The 12639-nt window shown below is 57.3% G+C and overlaps 1 protein-coding gene across 1 annotated transcript; it reads left to right on the top strand.

Moving 5' to 3' along the window:
- Nucleotides 1-372: 372 nt before the first annotated feature.
- Nucleotides 373-12074, top strand: PAX4 (paired box 4). Its single transcript, XM_052680800.1, has 8 exons — nt 373-481; nt 6818-6948; nt 7055-7270; nt 9391-9511; nt 9892-10011; nt 10101-10183; nt 11433-11516; nt 12042-12074. Exons 1-8 carry the CDS (start codon nt 373-375, stop codon nt 12072-12074), a joined length of 897 nt encoding a protein of 298 aa, XP_052536760.1.
- The last annotated feature ends 565 nt before the right edge of the window (nt 12075-12639 follow it).

Raw genomic sequence — 12639 nt, 5'->3', positions numbered from 1 at the left:
GCACCGCGAAGCGCAGCCCCGTTCCCGCGGGGGGACGGAGCAGAGGGACCGCGCTCCCCCCTCCGCTATTTGCTCTCCAAATATTGTGCTTTGAGGTTTACAACTCGCCTTTATCTGGGCCGGCCCGAGGGGCCATCTGTGCCGGGGTCGGTGCGCAACGCACCCTCGGCACCCATCTCTCCGAGCCTCCCTCTATTTGCTCAGCTCAACAGCAGCAAGAAAAAAAATAAATCTATCTATACATACAGACACATCCACGCAATAAACCGGAGCGTGGGCCGACTTTATGGTGGGTCCGACACCCACCATCTGCCGCACCGCCCGGCCCGGCTCTGTTTGCTCTGCGGGAACTCCGCGCTGCTCTGCGGGCTCATGCGCTCCTCCGAGCCGTCGGGGCCGCCTCCTTCCTCCCCTCTTCCTCTCCGTCCACCCGCACAGCTCGGCTCCCTCCGGCTCTGCTCGGCCCGGTTCGGCTCCGAAGGTACCGAACCCACACATTTCACACCCCCCTCATCTACCCCCCCTTCCCCCCCCCGGGTCCCGTTTGGGATCGCGCTCTGAGCTGGTGCGCTCTGCTGGCTGCGTGCGCGCAGGAAGCCGCGCACAGCGCAGCGGAGAGGAAGGAACGCGGCGGGGGTTGGTGCGTCCGGGTTTGGGGCTTTGGGGTTCGGGGCTTTGGGGTTCGGTGCTTTGGGGTTTGGGGCTTTGGGGTTCGGTGCTTTGGGGTTTGGAACTTTGGGGTTCATTGTTTTGGGGTTTGGTGCGTCAGGGTTTGGAGCTTTGGGGTTCGTTTCTTCGGGGTTTGGTGCATCAGGGTTTGGAGCTTTGGGGTCAATACTTCGCATTTTGGTGCTTTGGGGTTCTGGTGCATCAGGGTTTGGTTCTGTGGGGTTTGGTGTGTCCAGATTCAGTCTTTGGGATTCAGTGCTTTGGGGTTTGGTGCTTTGGGGTTTGGTGTTTCAGGGTTTGGTTCTGTGGGGTTTGGCGTGTCCAGATTCAGTCTTTGGGATTCAGTGCTTTGGGGTTTGGTGCTTTGGGGTTTGGTGTTTCAGGGTTTGGTTCTGTGGGGTTTGGTGTGCCCAGATTCAGTCTTTGGGATTCAGTGCATTTGGGTTTGGTGTTTTGGGGTTTGGTGCATCAGGATTTGGTGCTTTGGGGTTCATTTCTTCGGGTTTGCTGTGTCCAGGCTTGGGGCTTTGAGGTTTGGGGCTTTGGGGTTTGGAGCTTTAGGGTTCATTGTTTTGGGGTTTGGTGCTTCAGGGTTTGGTGCTTTGGGGTCAATACTTCGCATTTTGGTGCTTTGGGTTCTGGTGCATCAGGGTTCAGAGCATCAGGGTTTGGTGCTTTGGGGTTTGGTGTGCCCAGATTCAGTCTTTGGGATTCGGTGCTTTGGGGTTTGGTGTGTCCAGATTCAGTCTTTGGGATTCGGTGCTTTGGGGTTTGGTGCTTTGGGGTTTGGTGCTTCAGGGTTTGGAGCTTTGGGGTTCATTTCTTCGGGATCTGGTGAGTCCAGGTTGGGGAAATGGGGTTCAGTGCTTTGGGGTTTCAGTGCTTGGGGTTTGGTGTGTCCAGATTCAGTCTTTGGGATTCAGTGCTTTGGGGTTTGGTGCTTTGGGGTTTGGTGTGTCAGGGTTTGGTTCTGTGGGGTTTGGTGTGCCCAGATTCAGTCTTTGGGATTCAGTGCATTTGGGTTTGGTGTTTTGGGGTTTGGTGCATCAGGATTTGGTGCTTCGGGGTTCATTGCTTCGGGTTTGCTGTGTCCAGGCTTGGGGCTTTGAGGTTTGGGGCTTTGGGGCTTGTAGCTTTAGGGTTCATTGTTTTGGGGTTTGGTGCTTCAGGGTTTGGAGCTTTGGGGTCAATACTTTGGATTTTGGTGCTTTGGGTTCTGGTGCATCAGGGTTCAGAGCATCAGGGTTTGGTGCTTTGGGGTTTGGTGTGTCCAGATTCAGTCTTTGGGATTCGGTGCTTTGGGGTTTGGTGCCTCAGGGTTTGGAGCTTTGGGGTTCATTTCTTTGGGATCTGGTGAGTCCAGGTTGGGGGATATGGTGTTCAGTGCTTTGGATTTTAGTGCTTTGGGGTTCAGTGCTTTAGGGTTTGGTGCTTTGGGGTTTGGTGCTTTGGGGTTTGGTGTGTCCAGATTCAGTCTTTGGGATTCAGTGCTTTGGGGTTTGGTGCTTTGGGGTTTGGTGTGTCAGGGTTTGGGGATTTGGAGTTCAGTGCTTTGGGGTTCAGTGCTTTGGGGTTCAGTGCTTTGGGGTTTGATGTTTCAGGGTTTGGTTCTGTGGGGTTTGGTGTGACCAGATTCAGTCTTTGGGATTCAGTGAATTTGGGTTTGGTGCTTTGGGGTTTGGTGCATCAGGGTTCAGAGCATCAGGGTTTGGTGCTTTGGGGTTTGGTGTGTCCAGATTCAGTCTTTGGGATTCGGTGCTTTGGGGTTTGGTGCTTTGGGGTTTGGTGCGTCAGGGTTTGGTGCTTTGGGGTTCATTTCTTTGGGATCTGGTGAGTCCAGGTTGGGGGATATGGTGTTCAGTGCTTTGGATTTTAGTGCTTTGGGGTTCAGTGCTTTAGGGTTTGGTGCTTTGGGGTTTGGTGCTTTGGGGTTTGGTGTGTCCAGATTCAGTCTTTGGGATTCAGTGCTTTGGGGTTTGGTGCTTTGGGGTTTGGTGTGTCAGGGTTTGGGGATTTGGAGTTCAGTGCTTTGGGGTTCAGTGCTTTGGGGTTCAGTGCTTTGGGGTTTGATGTTTCAGGGTTTGGTTCTGTGGGGTTTGGTGTGCCCAGATTCAGTCTTTGGGATTCAGTGAATTTGGGTTTGGTGCTTTGGGGTTTGGTGCATCAGGGTTCAGAGCATCAGGGTTTGGTGCTTTGGGGTTTGGTGTGTCCAGATTCAGTCTTTGGGATTCGGTGCTTTGGGGTTTGGTGCTTTGGGGTTTGGTGTGTCAGGGTTTGGTGCTTTGGGGTTCATTTCTTTGGGATCTGGTGAGTCCAGGTTGGGGAAATGGGGTTCAATGCTTTGGGGTTTCAGTGCTTGGGGTTTGTTGTGTCCAGATTCAGTCTTTGGGATTCAGTGCTTTGGTACTTTGGGGTTTCAGTGCTTTGGGGTTTCAGTGCTTTGGGGTTTGGTGTGTCAGGGTTCAGAGCATCAGGGTTCGGAGCATCAGGGTTTGGTGCTTTGGGGTTTGGTGTGTCAGGGTTTGGGGATTTGGAGTTCAGTGCTTTGGGGTTCAGTGCTTTGGGGTTTGGTGTTTCAGGGTTTGGTTCTGTGGGGTTTGGTGTGCCCAGATTCAGTCTTTGGGATTCGGTGCTTTTGGGTTTGGTGCATCAGGATTTGGTGCTTTGGGGTTCATTTCTTCGGGTTTGCTGTGTCCAGGCTTGGGGCTTTGAGGTTTGGGGCTTTGGGGTTTGGAGCTTTAGGGTTCATTGTTTTGGGGTTTGGTGCATCAGGGTTTGGTGCTTTGGGGTCAATACTTCGCATTTTGGTGCTTTGGGTTCTGGTGCATCAGGGTTCAGAGCATCAGGGTTTGGTGCTTTGGGGTTTGGTGTGTCCAGATTCAGTCTTTGGGATTCGGTGCTTTGGGGTTTGGTGCTTTGGGGTTTGGTGTGTCAGGGTTTGGGGCTTTGGGGTTCATTTCTTCGGGATCTGGTGAGTCCAGGTTGGGGAAATGGGGTTCAATGCTTTGGGGTTTCAGTGCTTGGGGTTTGGTGTGTCCAGATTCAGTCTTTGGGATTCAGTGCTTTGGTGCTTTGGGGTTTCAGTGCTTTGGGGTTTCAGTGCTTTGGGATTCGGTGCTTTTGGGTTTGGTGCATCAGGATTTGGTGCTTTGGGGTTCATTTCTTCGGGTTTGCTGTGTCCAGGCTTGGGGCTTTGAGGTTTGGGGCTTTGGGGTTTGGAGCTTTAGGGTTCATTGTTTTGGGGTTTGGTGCATCAGGGTTTGGTGCTTTGGGGTCAATACTTCGCATTTTGGTGCTTTGGGTTCTGGTGCATCAGGGTTCAGAGCATCAGGGTTTGGTGCTTTGGGGTTTGGTGTGTCCAGATTCAGTCTTTGGGGTTTGGTGCTTTGGGGTTTGGTGCTTTGGGGTTTGGTGCCTCAGGGTTTGAAGCTTTGGGGTTCATTTCTTCGGGATCTGGTGAGTCCAGGTTGGGGAAATGGGGTTCAGTGCTTTGGGGTTTCAGTGCTTTGGGGTTTCAGTGCTTTGGGGTTCATTGCTTTGGGGTTTCAGTGCTTTGGGGTTTGGTGTGTCAGGGTTCAGAGCATAGGGTTCGGTGCTTTGGGGTTTGGTGTGCCCAGATTCAGTGCTTTGGGATTTGGTTCTTTGGGATTTGGTTCTTTGGGGTTTGATGCATCAGGGTTTGGTGCTTTGGGGTTTGGTTCTGTGGGGTTCAATGCTTTGGGGTTTGGAGCTTTGGGGTTTCAGTGCTGTGGGGTTTGGTGCACCAGGGTTTGCTGCTTTGGGGTTTGCTGCTTTGGGGTTTGCTGCTTTGGGGTTTGGTGCTTTGGGGTTTGGTGCTTTGGGGTTCAGTGTTTTGGGGCTTGGTGCTTTGGGGTTTGATGTATCACAATTTGCTTCTATTGGGTTCATTGCTTTGGGGTTTGGTGCTTTGGGGTTTCAGTGCTTTGGGGTTTGGTTCATCAGGTTTCAGTGCTTTGGGGTTCAATGTTTTGGGGTTTGGGGCTTTGGGGGTTTGATGTATCAGGATTTGCTTCTTTGGGGTTCAGTGCTTTGGGGTTTCAGTGCACCAGGGTTCCACTCACTGGGGTTTCGTGTGTCAGATGTTGGAGCTTTGGGTGTTTCGTTGCTTTGGGGGTTGGTGCATCAGCTTTTTGTCCGTCCAGGTTCAGTGCAGGCGGTGAAGCTGCAGCTGCTTCAGCTGTGTTTTCCCCCCTGCACAAACAGCTCCAGGATGAGCCTCCCCAGCACCGAGACCCCGCGACGCCTCTCCATGCAGCAGCGAGGTCAGCCCTCCATTGCACACTCAGTTGCACACCCAGTTGCACATCCTTGCACACCCCTTGCCGTGCTTTGCTGCACGCCCCATGGCACGGCCTTGCCCTCTCCATTGCCATGGCACACTTTGTTGCACACTGCATGGCTCACTCTGTGCCACATCCTTGCACACTCCATGGCATGCACTGCTGCAAACTCTTGCCTCACTCCATGGCACAGTTTGTTGCACACTCCTTCACACACTCCTTGGCACATCCCCATGGCACACTTTGTTGCACGCTCCTTGGCTCACTGTGCCACATCCCTGCACACTCAGTGGCACACTTTGTTGCACACTTTTTGGCACACTCATTGACACACTCCACGGCACACTTTCTTGCACACTCCATGGCTCACTCTGTGCCACATCCCTGCACACTCCATGGCACAATCTGTTGCACACTCCTTGACACACTCCTAGGCACATCCCCACGGCACATTTTGTTGCACTCTCAATGGCTCACTCTGTGCCACATCCTTGCACACTTCATGGCATGCTCCATTGCACACTCCCTGGCACACTTGCACGCTCCTTGGCTCACTGTGGCACATCCCTGCACACTCCATGCCATGCTTTACTGCACACTTTTTGGCACACTCATGGACACACTCAATGGCACATTTTATTGCACGCTCCATGGCTCACTCTGTGGCACATCCTTTCACACTCCCATGCCACGTTCTGTTGCACCCTGCATGGCTCACTCTGTGCCACATCCTTGCACACTCCATGGCATGCACTGCTGCAAACTTGCCTCACTCCATGGCACATCCTTGCACACTTCTTGCCTCACTTTTTGGCACAATTTGCTGCACACTTTTTGGCACACTTTGTTGCACACTGCATGGCTCACTCTGGCACGTCCCTGCACGCTCCATGGCACAATTTGTTGCACACTCCTTGGCTCACTCTGTGGCACATCCTTGCACACTGCATGGCACGCTTTGTTGCACATCCTTGGCACACTCTGTTGCACACTCCTTGGCTCACTCTGGCACATCCCTGCATGCTCCATGGCACACATTGTTGCACACTTCATGGCTCATTCTGGCACATCCCTGCACATCCCCATGGCACATTTTGTTGCACACTCCTTGGCACATCCCCATGGCACATTTTGTTGCACTCTGCATGGCTCACTGTGTCACATCCCTGCACACTCCATGGCACACTTTGTTGCACACTCCATTGCACATTTTGTTGCACACTCCTTGACTCACTGTGCCACATCCTTGCACACTCCATGGCACACTTTGTTGCACACTTCATGGCTCATTCTGGCACATCCCTGCACATCCCCATGGCACACTTTGTTGCACATCCTTGGCACATTTTGTTGCACACTCCTTGACTCACTGTGGCGCATCCTTGCACACTCCATGGCATGCACTGCTGCAAACTCTTGCCTCACTCCATGGCACACTTTGCTGCACACTTTGTTGCACACTCCTTCACACACTCCTAGGCACATCCCCATGGCACACTTTGTTGCACTCTCAATGGCTCACTGTGCCACATCCCTGCACACCCCACGGCTCATTTTGTTGCGCACCCCACGGCACGCTTTGCTCCGCACCCCCCCACACTGCACACAGCCCATCCTTGCACGCTCCCCCCTCACCCCACGGCCCATTTCTTCACACTCCAACCAACGCCACCCCCCACACCCCCAATCCCCCCCCCCTCAGCTCCACCTCCCAATTCAGCACGTGTTTCTCTCCGCACACAGAAGACAGGGACCCCCCCCCCCCCCCCACCACCACCCATCCCCACTCCTCCTCCTTCCATGATTGAATCCCCCCTCCTCACCCTATCTTATCCCCTCCCCCCCAGGCCCCAGCAGCATCAACCAGCTGGGGGGGGTCTACACCAACGGCTGCCCTCTCCCCCCATGCAAGAGGCAGAGCATCATCCTGCTGGCAGCACGCGGCGTGCGCAGCACCGACATCTCCCGCAGCCTCCAGGTACGCACTGACTTGGAGGCGGGGGGGGGGGGGGGGGGGGGAAGGGGGATCCTCACCATCCCACCCCCCCAAATCCCCCCCCCACCTCCCCAAATCCACCCCATAGGTGTCCAATGGTTGCGTCAGCAAAATCTTGAGCCGTTATTACCGGACCGGTTCGGTGAGACCTAAAAGTTTGCGGGGTGGCAAAGCTCGTGCTGTTCCCCCCCCCGTGGTGGCACGAATCGCGCAGCTGAAGCGTGAGCGGCCGTCCCTCTTCGCGTGGGAGATCAGGCAGCAGCTGCGCCTCGAGGGGCTCTGCGGCAACCAGAGCAGCCCCAGCGTGAGTGGGGATGGAGAGGGGGGGAAAGGGGGGAGGTTGGGATGCGTGGGGATGGGAGGGTGGGGGTCCTGGGACTGGGGGTGCGTGGGGATGTGAGGGTTTGGGTCCCGTTTTGGGGTGGGTACATGAGGATGTCGGGATGGGGGTCCTGTGTTTGAGGGGGGTTGCATAGGGATGTGAGGGTGGGGGTCCCATATTGAGGGGTGGCTGAATGGGGATGTGAGGGTGGGGGTCCCGTTTTGGGGTGGGTGTGTGGGGATGTAAGGGTGGGGGTCCCGTGTTTGCGGGGATGCATGGGGATGTGAGGGTGGGGGTCCTGGGATTGGAGGTTGGGTGAATGGGGATGTGAGGGTGGGGGTCCCATTTTGGGGTGGCTGTATGGAGATGTGAGGGTGGGGGTCCTGGGACTGGGGGTGCGTGGGGATGTGAGGGTTTGGGTCCCGTTTTGGGGTGGGTACATGAGGATGTCGGGATGGGGGGTCCTGTGTTTGAGGGGGGTTGCATAGGGAATGTGAGGGTGGGGGTCCCATATTGAGGGGTGGCTGAATGGGGATGTGAGGGTAGGGGTCTCGTTTTCGGGGGGCATGCATGGGGATATGAGGGTTTGGGTCCCATTTTGGGGTGGGAACATGAGGATGTCGGGATGGGGGTCCTGTGTTTGGGGATGGTTGCATAGGGATGAGAGGGTGGGGGTCCCATATTGAGAGGTGGCTGAATGGGGATGTGAGGGTGGGGGTCTCGTTTTGGGGGGGGATGCATGGGGATGTGAGGGTGGGGGGTCCTGGGATTGGGGGTTGGATGGGGATGGGGGAGTGGGGGTCCCATTTTGGGGGGGGAACATGAGGATGTCGGGACGGGGGGTCCTGTGTTTGGGGATGGTTGCAAAGGGATGTGAGGGTGGGGGTCCCATGTTTGGGGGCATGCATGGGGATGTGAGGGTTTGGGTCCCATTTTGGGGGGGGGAACATGAGGAGGTCAGGATGGGGGTCCTGTGTTTGGGAATGGTTGCATAGGGATGAGAGGGTGGGGGTCCCATTTTTAGTGGGTGGCTGAATGGGGATGTGAGGGTGGGGGTCCCATTTTGGGGGGGGTTGCATGGGGGATATGAGGGTAGGGGGTACTGGGATTGGTTTACATGGGGATGTGAGGGTGGGGGTCCCATTTTGGGGTGGCTGTATGGAGATGTGAGGGTGGGGGTCCTGGGATTGGGGGTTGGGTGGGGATGGGAGGGTGGGGGTCCCATTTTGGGGTGGGAACATGAGGATGTCGGGATGGGGGTCCTGTGTTTGGGGATGGTTGCAAAGGGATGTGAGGGTGGGGGTCCCATATTGAGGGGTGGCTGAATGGGGATGTGAGGGTAGGGGTCCCATGTTTGGGGGTTGGGTCTCATGTTTGGGGTGAGTGTGTGGAGATGCAAGATGGGGGGTCCCATGTTTGGGGGGATGCATGGGGATGTGAGGTTAGGGGTCCTGGGATTGGGGGTTGGGAGGGGATGGAAGGGTGGGGGTCCCGTTTTGGGGTGGCTGTATGGAGATGTGAGGGTGGGGGTCCCGGGATTGGAGGTTGGGTGGGGATGTGAGGGTTTGGGTCCCATTTTGAGGGGGGGGGGGAACATGAGGAGGTCAGGATGGGGGTCCTGTGTTTGGGGATGGTCGCATAGGGATGAGAGGGTGGGGGTCTCATTTTGGGGTGGGTTTGTGGGGATGTTGGGATGGGGGTCCTGTATTTGGGGGAGGTTGCCTAGGGATGAGCGGGTGGGGGTCCCATATTGAGGGGTGGCTGAATGGGGATGTGAGGGTGGGGGTCCCATTTTGGGGGGGGTTGCATGGGGGATATGAGGGTAAGGGGTTCTGGGATTGGTTTACATGGGGATGGGAGGGTGGGGGTCCCATTTTTCAGGGGTGGCTGAATGGGGATGTGAGGCTGGGGGGGGTCCTGGGTTTGGGGGTGCAAGGAGATACGAGAGCGGGGGTCTCATAATTGGGGTGAGCTGCATAGGGCCAGACTGGGGAGGATTTGGGGTGGGGGGAAGCTGCTTCTCCTGCCCCATGGTGCTGCCCACCCCCTTCCTCTTCCCCCCCCCCCCCCCAATCCCATCTGCAGCCCCATCTCCTCCCCAGGTCTCCTCCATCAATCGGGTGCTCAGGGCTCTGCAGGGCGCGCTGAGCCCCACTGTGCTGCCGGGGGGGGAGAACGCAGGTATGTGCACACATGTGGCTGTGCATGCACACCTGCAGGCATGCAAACACACACAGGGATGCATGCAGATACCTGCAGGCATGCACAGACACAAGGATGCACAGATATTTGCAGACGTGCACGCAAAGGGATGCATGCAGACACCTGCAGGCATGCACAGACACAAGGATGCACAGATATTTGCAGACGTGCACGCACAGGGATGCATGCAGACACCTGCAGGCATGCACAGACACGAGGATGCACAGATATTTGCAGACGTGCACGCACAGGGATGCATGCAGACACCTGCAGGCATGCACACACACGTTTGGATGCATGCCTATTTGCAGACATGCACACACGTTAGGATGCACACACACACATGGATGCACGCACCCACTGTCTCCTTTCCTATGCCCACCCTTCCCCCTCCATCCCAGCCCCCTCCTCTCCCATCACAGCTGCAGAACCCCAGCCCCCCCCAGGACCCCCCCCAGGCCGCAGCAGGCAGCGCAGCAGGACGACGCTGTCCCAGCAGCAATCCAAAGCCCTGGAGGAAGGTGGGGGTCCGTTGGGCTTCATTGGGTTGGGAAGGGGGTTGGAGGGGGGGGGGGGCAAAGGCTGGGGGCTGATTGCACCCCGTCTGCAGAGTTCCAAAGGGGAAAATACCCAGACAGCAGCACACGAGGACGATTGGCTGCGGCCACTCGACTGCCAGACATCACCATCCAGGTATGGTGCTTGGGCGCACCTGTCTTGCACGTGTGTGTGCTGCACAGGCCCCTGTTGCACACCCCTGCGTTGCATACGGCTGTGTTGCACATGCATGCCTTGCACACACCCCCATTGTGCACCCCTGTGTTGCTTATGGCTTTTTTGCACATGCGTGTGCTGCACAGGCCCCCGTTGCAAACCCCTGTGCTGCACGTTCCTGTTTTGCACATGCGTATGTTGCACAGGCCCCCATTGCACACCCTTGTATTGCTTATAGCTGTTTTGCACGTGAGTGTGTTGCACAGGCCCCCATTGCACACCCCTGCATTGCACATGCTTGTTTTGCACGTGTGTGTGTTGCAGACCCTCATTCTGCACTCCTGTGTTGAATGTGCCTGCTTTGCACACGCACGTGTTGCACAGACCCCCATTCTGCACCCCCGTGTTGCACGTTTCTGTTTTGCACGTGTGTGTGTTGCACAGGCCCCCATTGCACAACCCTGTGTTGCATACGGCTGTTTTGCCCATGCATGCCTTGCACAGAGCTGCATTGTGCACAGCTGTGTTGCTTATGGCTGCTTTGCACATGCATGCGTTGCACAGGCCCCCATTGCACACCCCTGTGCTGCACATCCTTGTTTTGCACGTGTGTGTGTTTGCACAGACCCCCATTCTGCACCCCTGTGTTCCACCTGTCTGTTTTGCACAAGCATTTGTTGCACGGACCCCCCCACTGTGCACCCCTGTGCTGCGTGTGCATGTCTTGGGCACAAGCATTTTGCACACTCCATGGCACACACCTGCACGTTGCAAGGCACGTCCTTGCACCCTCTCTTGCACACTCCTTGCAAGGCACATCCTTGCACACTCCTTAGCACACTCTCTTGCACGCTCCTTGGCACATTGCAAAGCACATCCTTGCACACTCCTTGGCACACTCTCTTGCACACTCCTTGGCACATTGCATGGCACATCCTTGCACACTCCTTAGCACACTCCCTTGCACACTCCTTGGCACATTGCAAAGCACATCCTTGCACACTCCTTAGCACACTCCCTTGCACGCTCCTTGGCACATTGCAAGGCACATCCTTGCACACTCCTTAGCACACTCTCTTCCACACTCCTTGGCACATTGCACAGCACATCCTTGCACACTCCTTAGCACACTCTCTTGCACGCTCCTTGCCACGTCCCAGCATCCCAGAGCACAGAGGGGGCACAACCTCACCATCTCCCCCCCTCTCCCCCCCCCCCCCATCCCCAGGTGTGGTTCTCCAACAGAAGAGCCAAATGGCGACGTGAAGCCAGGCAGGGGATGGAGGCCAATGGTGCAGGTGAGAGCCCCCAGGTTGGGGGGGGAAGAGGGGGGGGCAAGACCCCCATCTTATGGCCTAGGAGGGGCTGGGGGCTGCAAAGGAGTCTGGGGAGGGGGCACGGCCTCTGCTTGTGCACCCCAACCCAACGCAGGGTCCCCCATGCAGGCTCCTGGTGTGAGTGGCTCCTGTCCCCCCCTGCCACGGCAGCCCCCATCTCTGCACAGGTAGGAGAGGGGCTGGACCTGCATGGGGAGGGGGGGGGGGGGTCTGTACTGCTTCCCAGCATCTCCTCCCCCCCCACACCCCCCCAAAAATGTCATCCTGAAGGGCTGGAGCGTGCAGCCATGGGGACACCCTCCCCAGGAGACCCCCCCAATATGCAACCCCCCCTTCCCCCAATATGACCCAGCTCATCCAATGGATGCTGGGTGATGCTCTGCTCTCTGCTCCCCCTCCCCCCCCCCCCCCCAGCACCTCCCAGCTGCTCCCCCCAGCTTCTCAGAGCCCCTCGGAGCCCCCCCAGGCCCTCTGATCCCTCTGCACCTCTGCACCCCCAGATCTCGCTCATGGGATGCTGGCTGCTGCGGTAAGGAGGGCTGGGGGGGGGGGGAAGGATGAAGCCTTTGGGGGGGGGGAGTGGGCACAGCCAAGGAGGGGTCTCAGGGCACTGCGTGGTGCTTAGGGGCTGCAGGGACCTCCTCCCCATTTACCCCCAACCCCATGAGGGTCTGCAGTGGGATGAGTGCCTTCACCCCCCCCCCCAACCCCATGAGGGTCTGCAGTGGGATGGGTGCCTTCACCCCCCCCCCAGCCCCACCAGGGTCTGCAGGGGGATGGGTGCCTTCACCCCCCCCCCCCCCCCCAGCCCCACGAGGGTCTGCAGAGGGATGGGTGCCTTCACCCCCACCCCCAACCCCATGAGGGTCTGCAGGGGGATGGGTGCCTTCACCCCCCCCTCAGCCCCATGAGGGTCTGCAGGGGGATGGGTGCCTTCACCCCCACCCCCCCAGCCCCACGAGGGTCTGCAGTGGGATGGGCGCCTTCACCCTCCTCCCCCCAGCCTCATGAGGGTCTGCAGGGGGATGGGTGCCTTCACCCCCCCCCTACCTGATCCCTGTGCCATCCCGCAGGCAGCAGCCCCCTCCCAACTCCCTG

The sequence above is a fragment of the Tympanuchus pallidicinctus genome, unplaced genomic scaffold (genome assembly GCF_026119805.1).
Source record: "Tympanuchus pallidicinctus isolate F22 unplaced genomic scaffold, pur_lepc_1.0 scaffold19, whole genome shotgun sequence".
Taxonomy (NCBI): Eukaryota; Metazoa; Chordata; class Aves; order Galliformes; family Phasianidae; genus Tympanuchus; species Tympanuchus pallidicinctus.
Note: the sequence above shows the minus strand (reverse complement) of the source record. Positions and strands in the feature narration are given on the sequence as shown.

Excerpts from the sequence above, each read along its gene's own strand:
- PAX4 (XM_052680800.1), top strand. The coding sequence starts at position 373 with ATGCGCTCCTCCGAGCCGTCGGGGCCGCCTCCTTCCTCCCCTCTTCCT. Across the intron at positions 9,512-9,891 it reads GCATGCACACCTGCAGGCAT|CCCCCTCCTCTCCCATCACA; the intron begins GCAAACACACAC and ends CCTCCATCCCAG. Across the intron at positions 11,517-12,041 it reads GTGCAGGTGAGAGCCCCCAG|ATCTCGCTCATGGGATGCTG; the intron begins GTTGGGGGGGGA and ends CTGCACCCCCAG.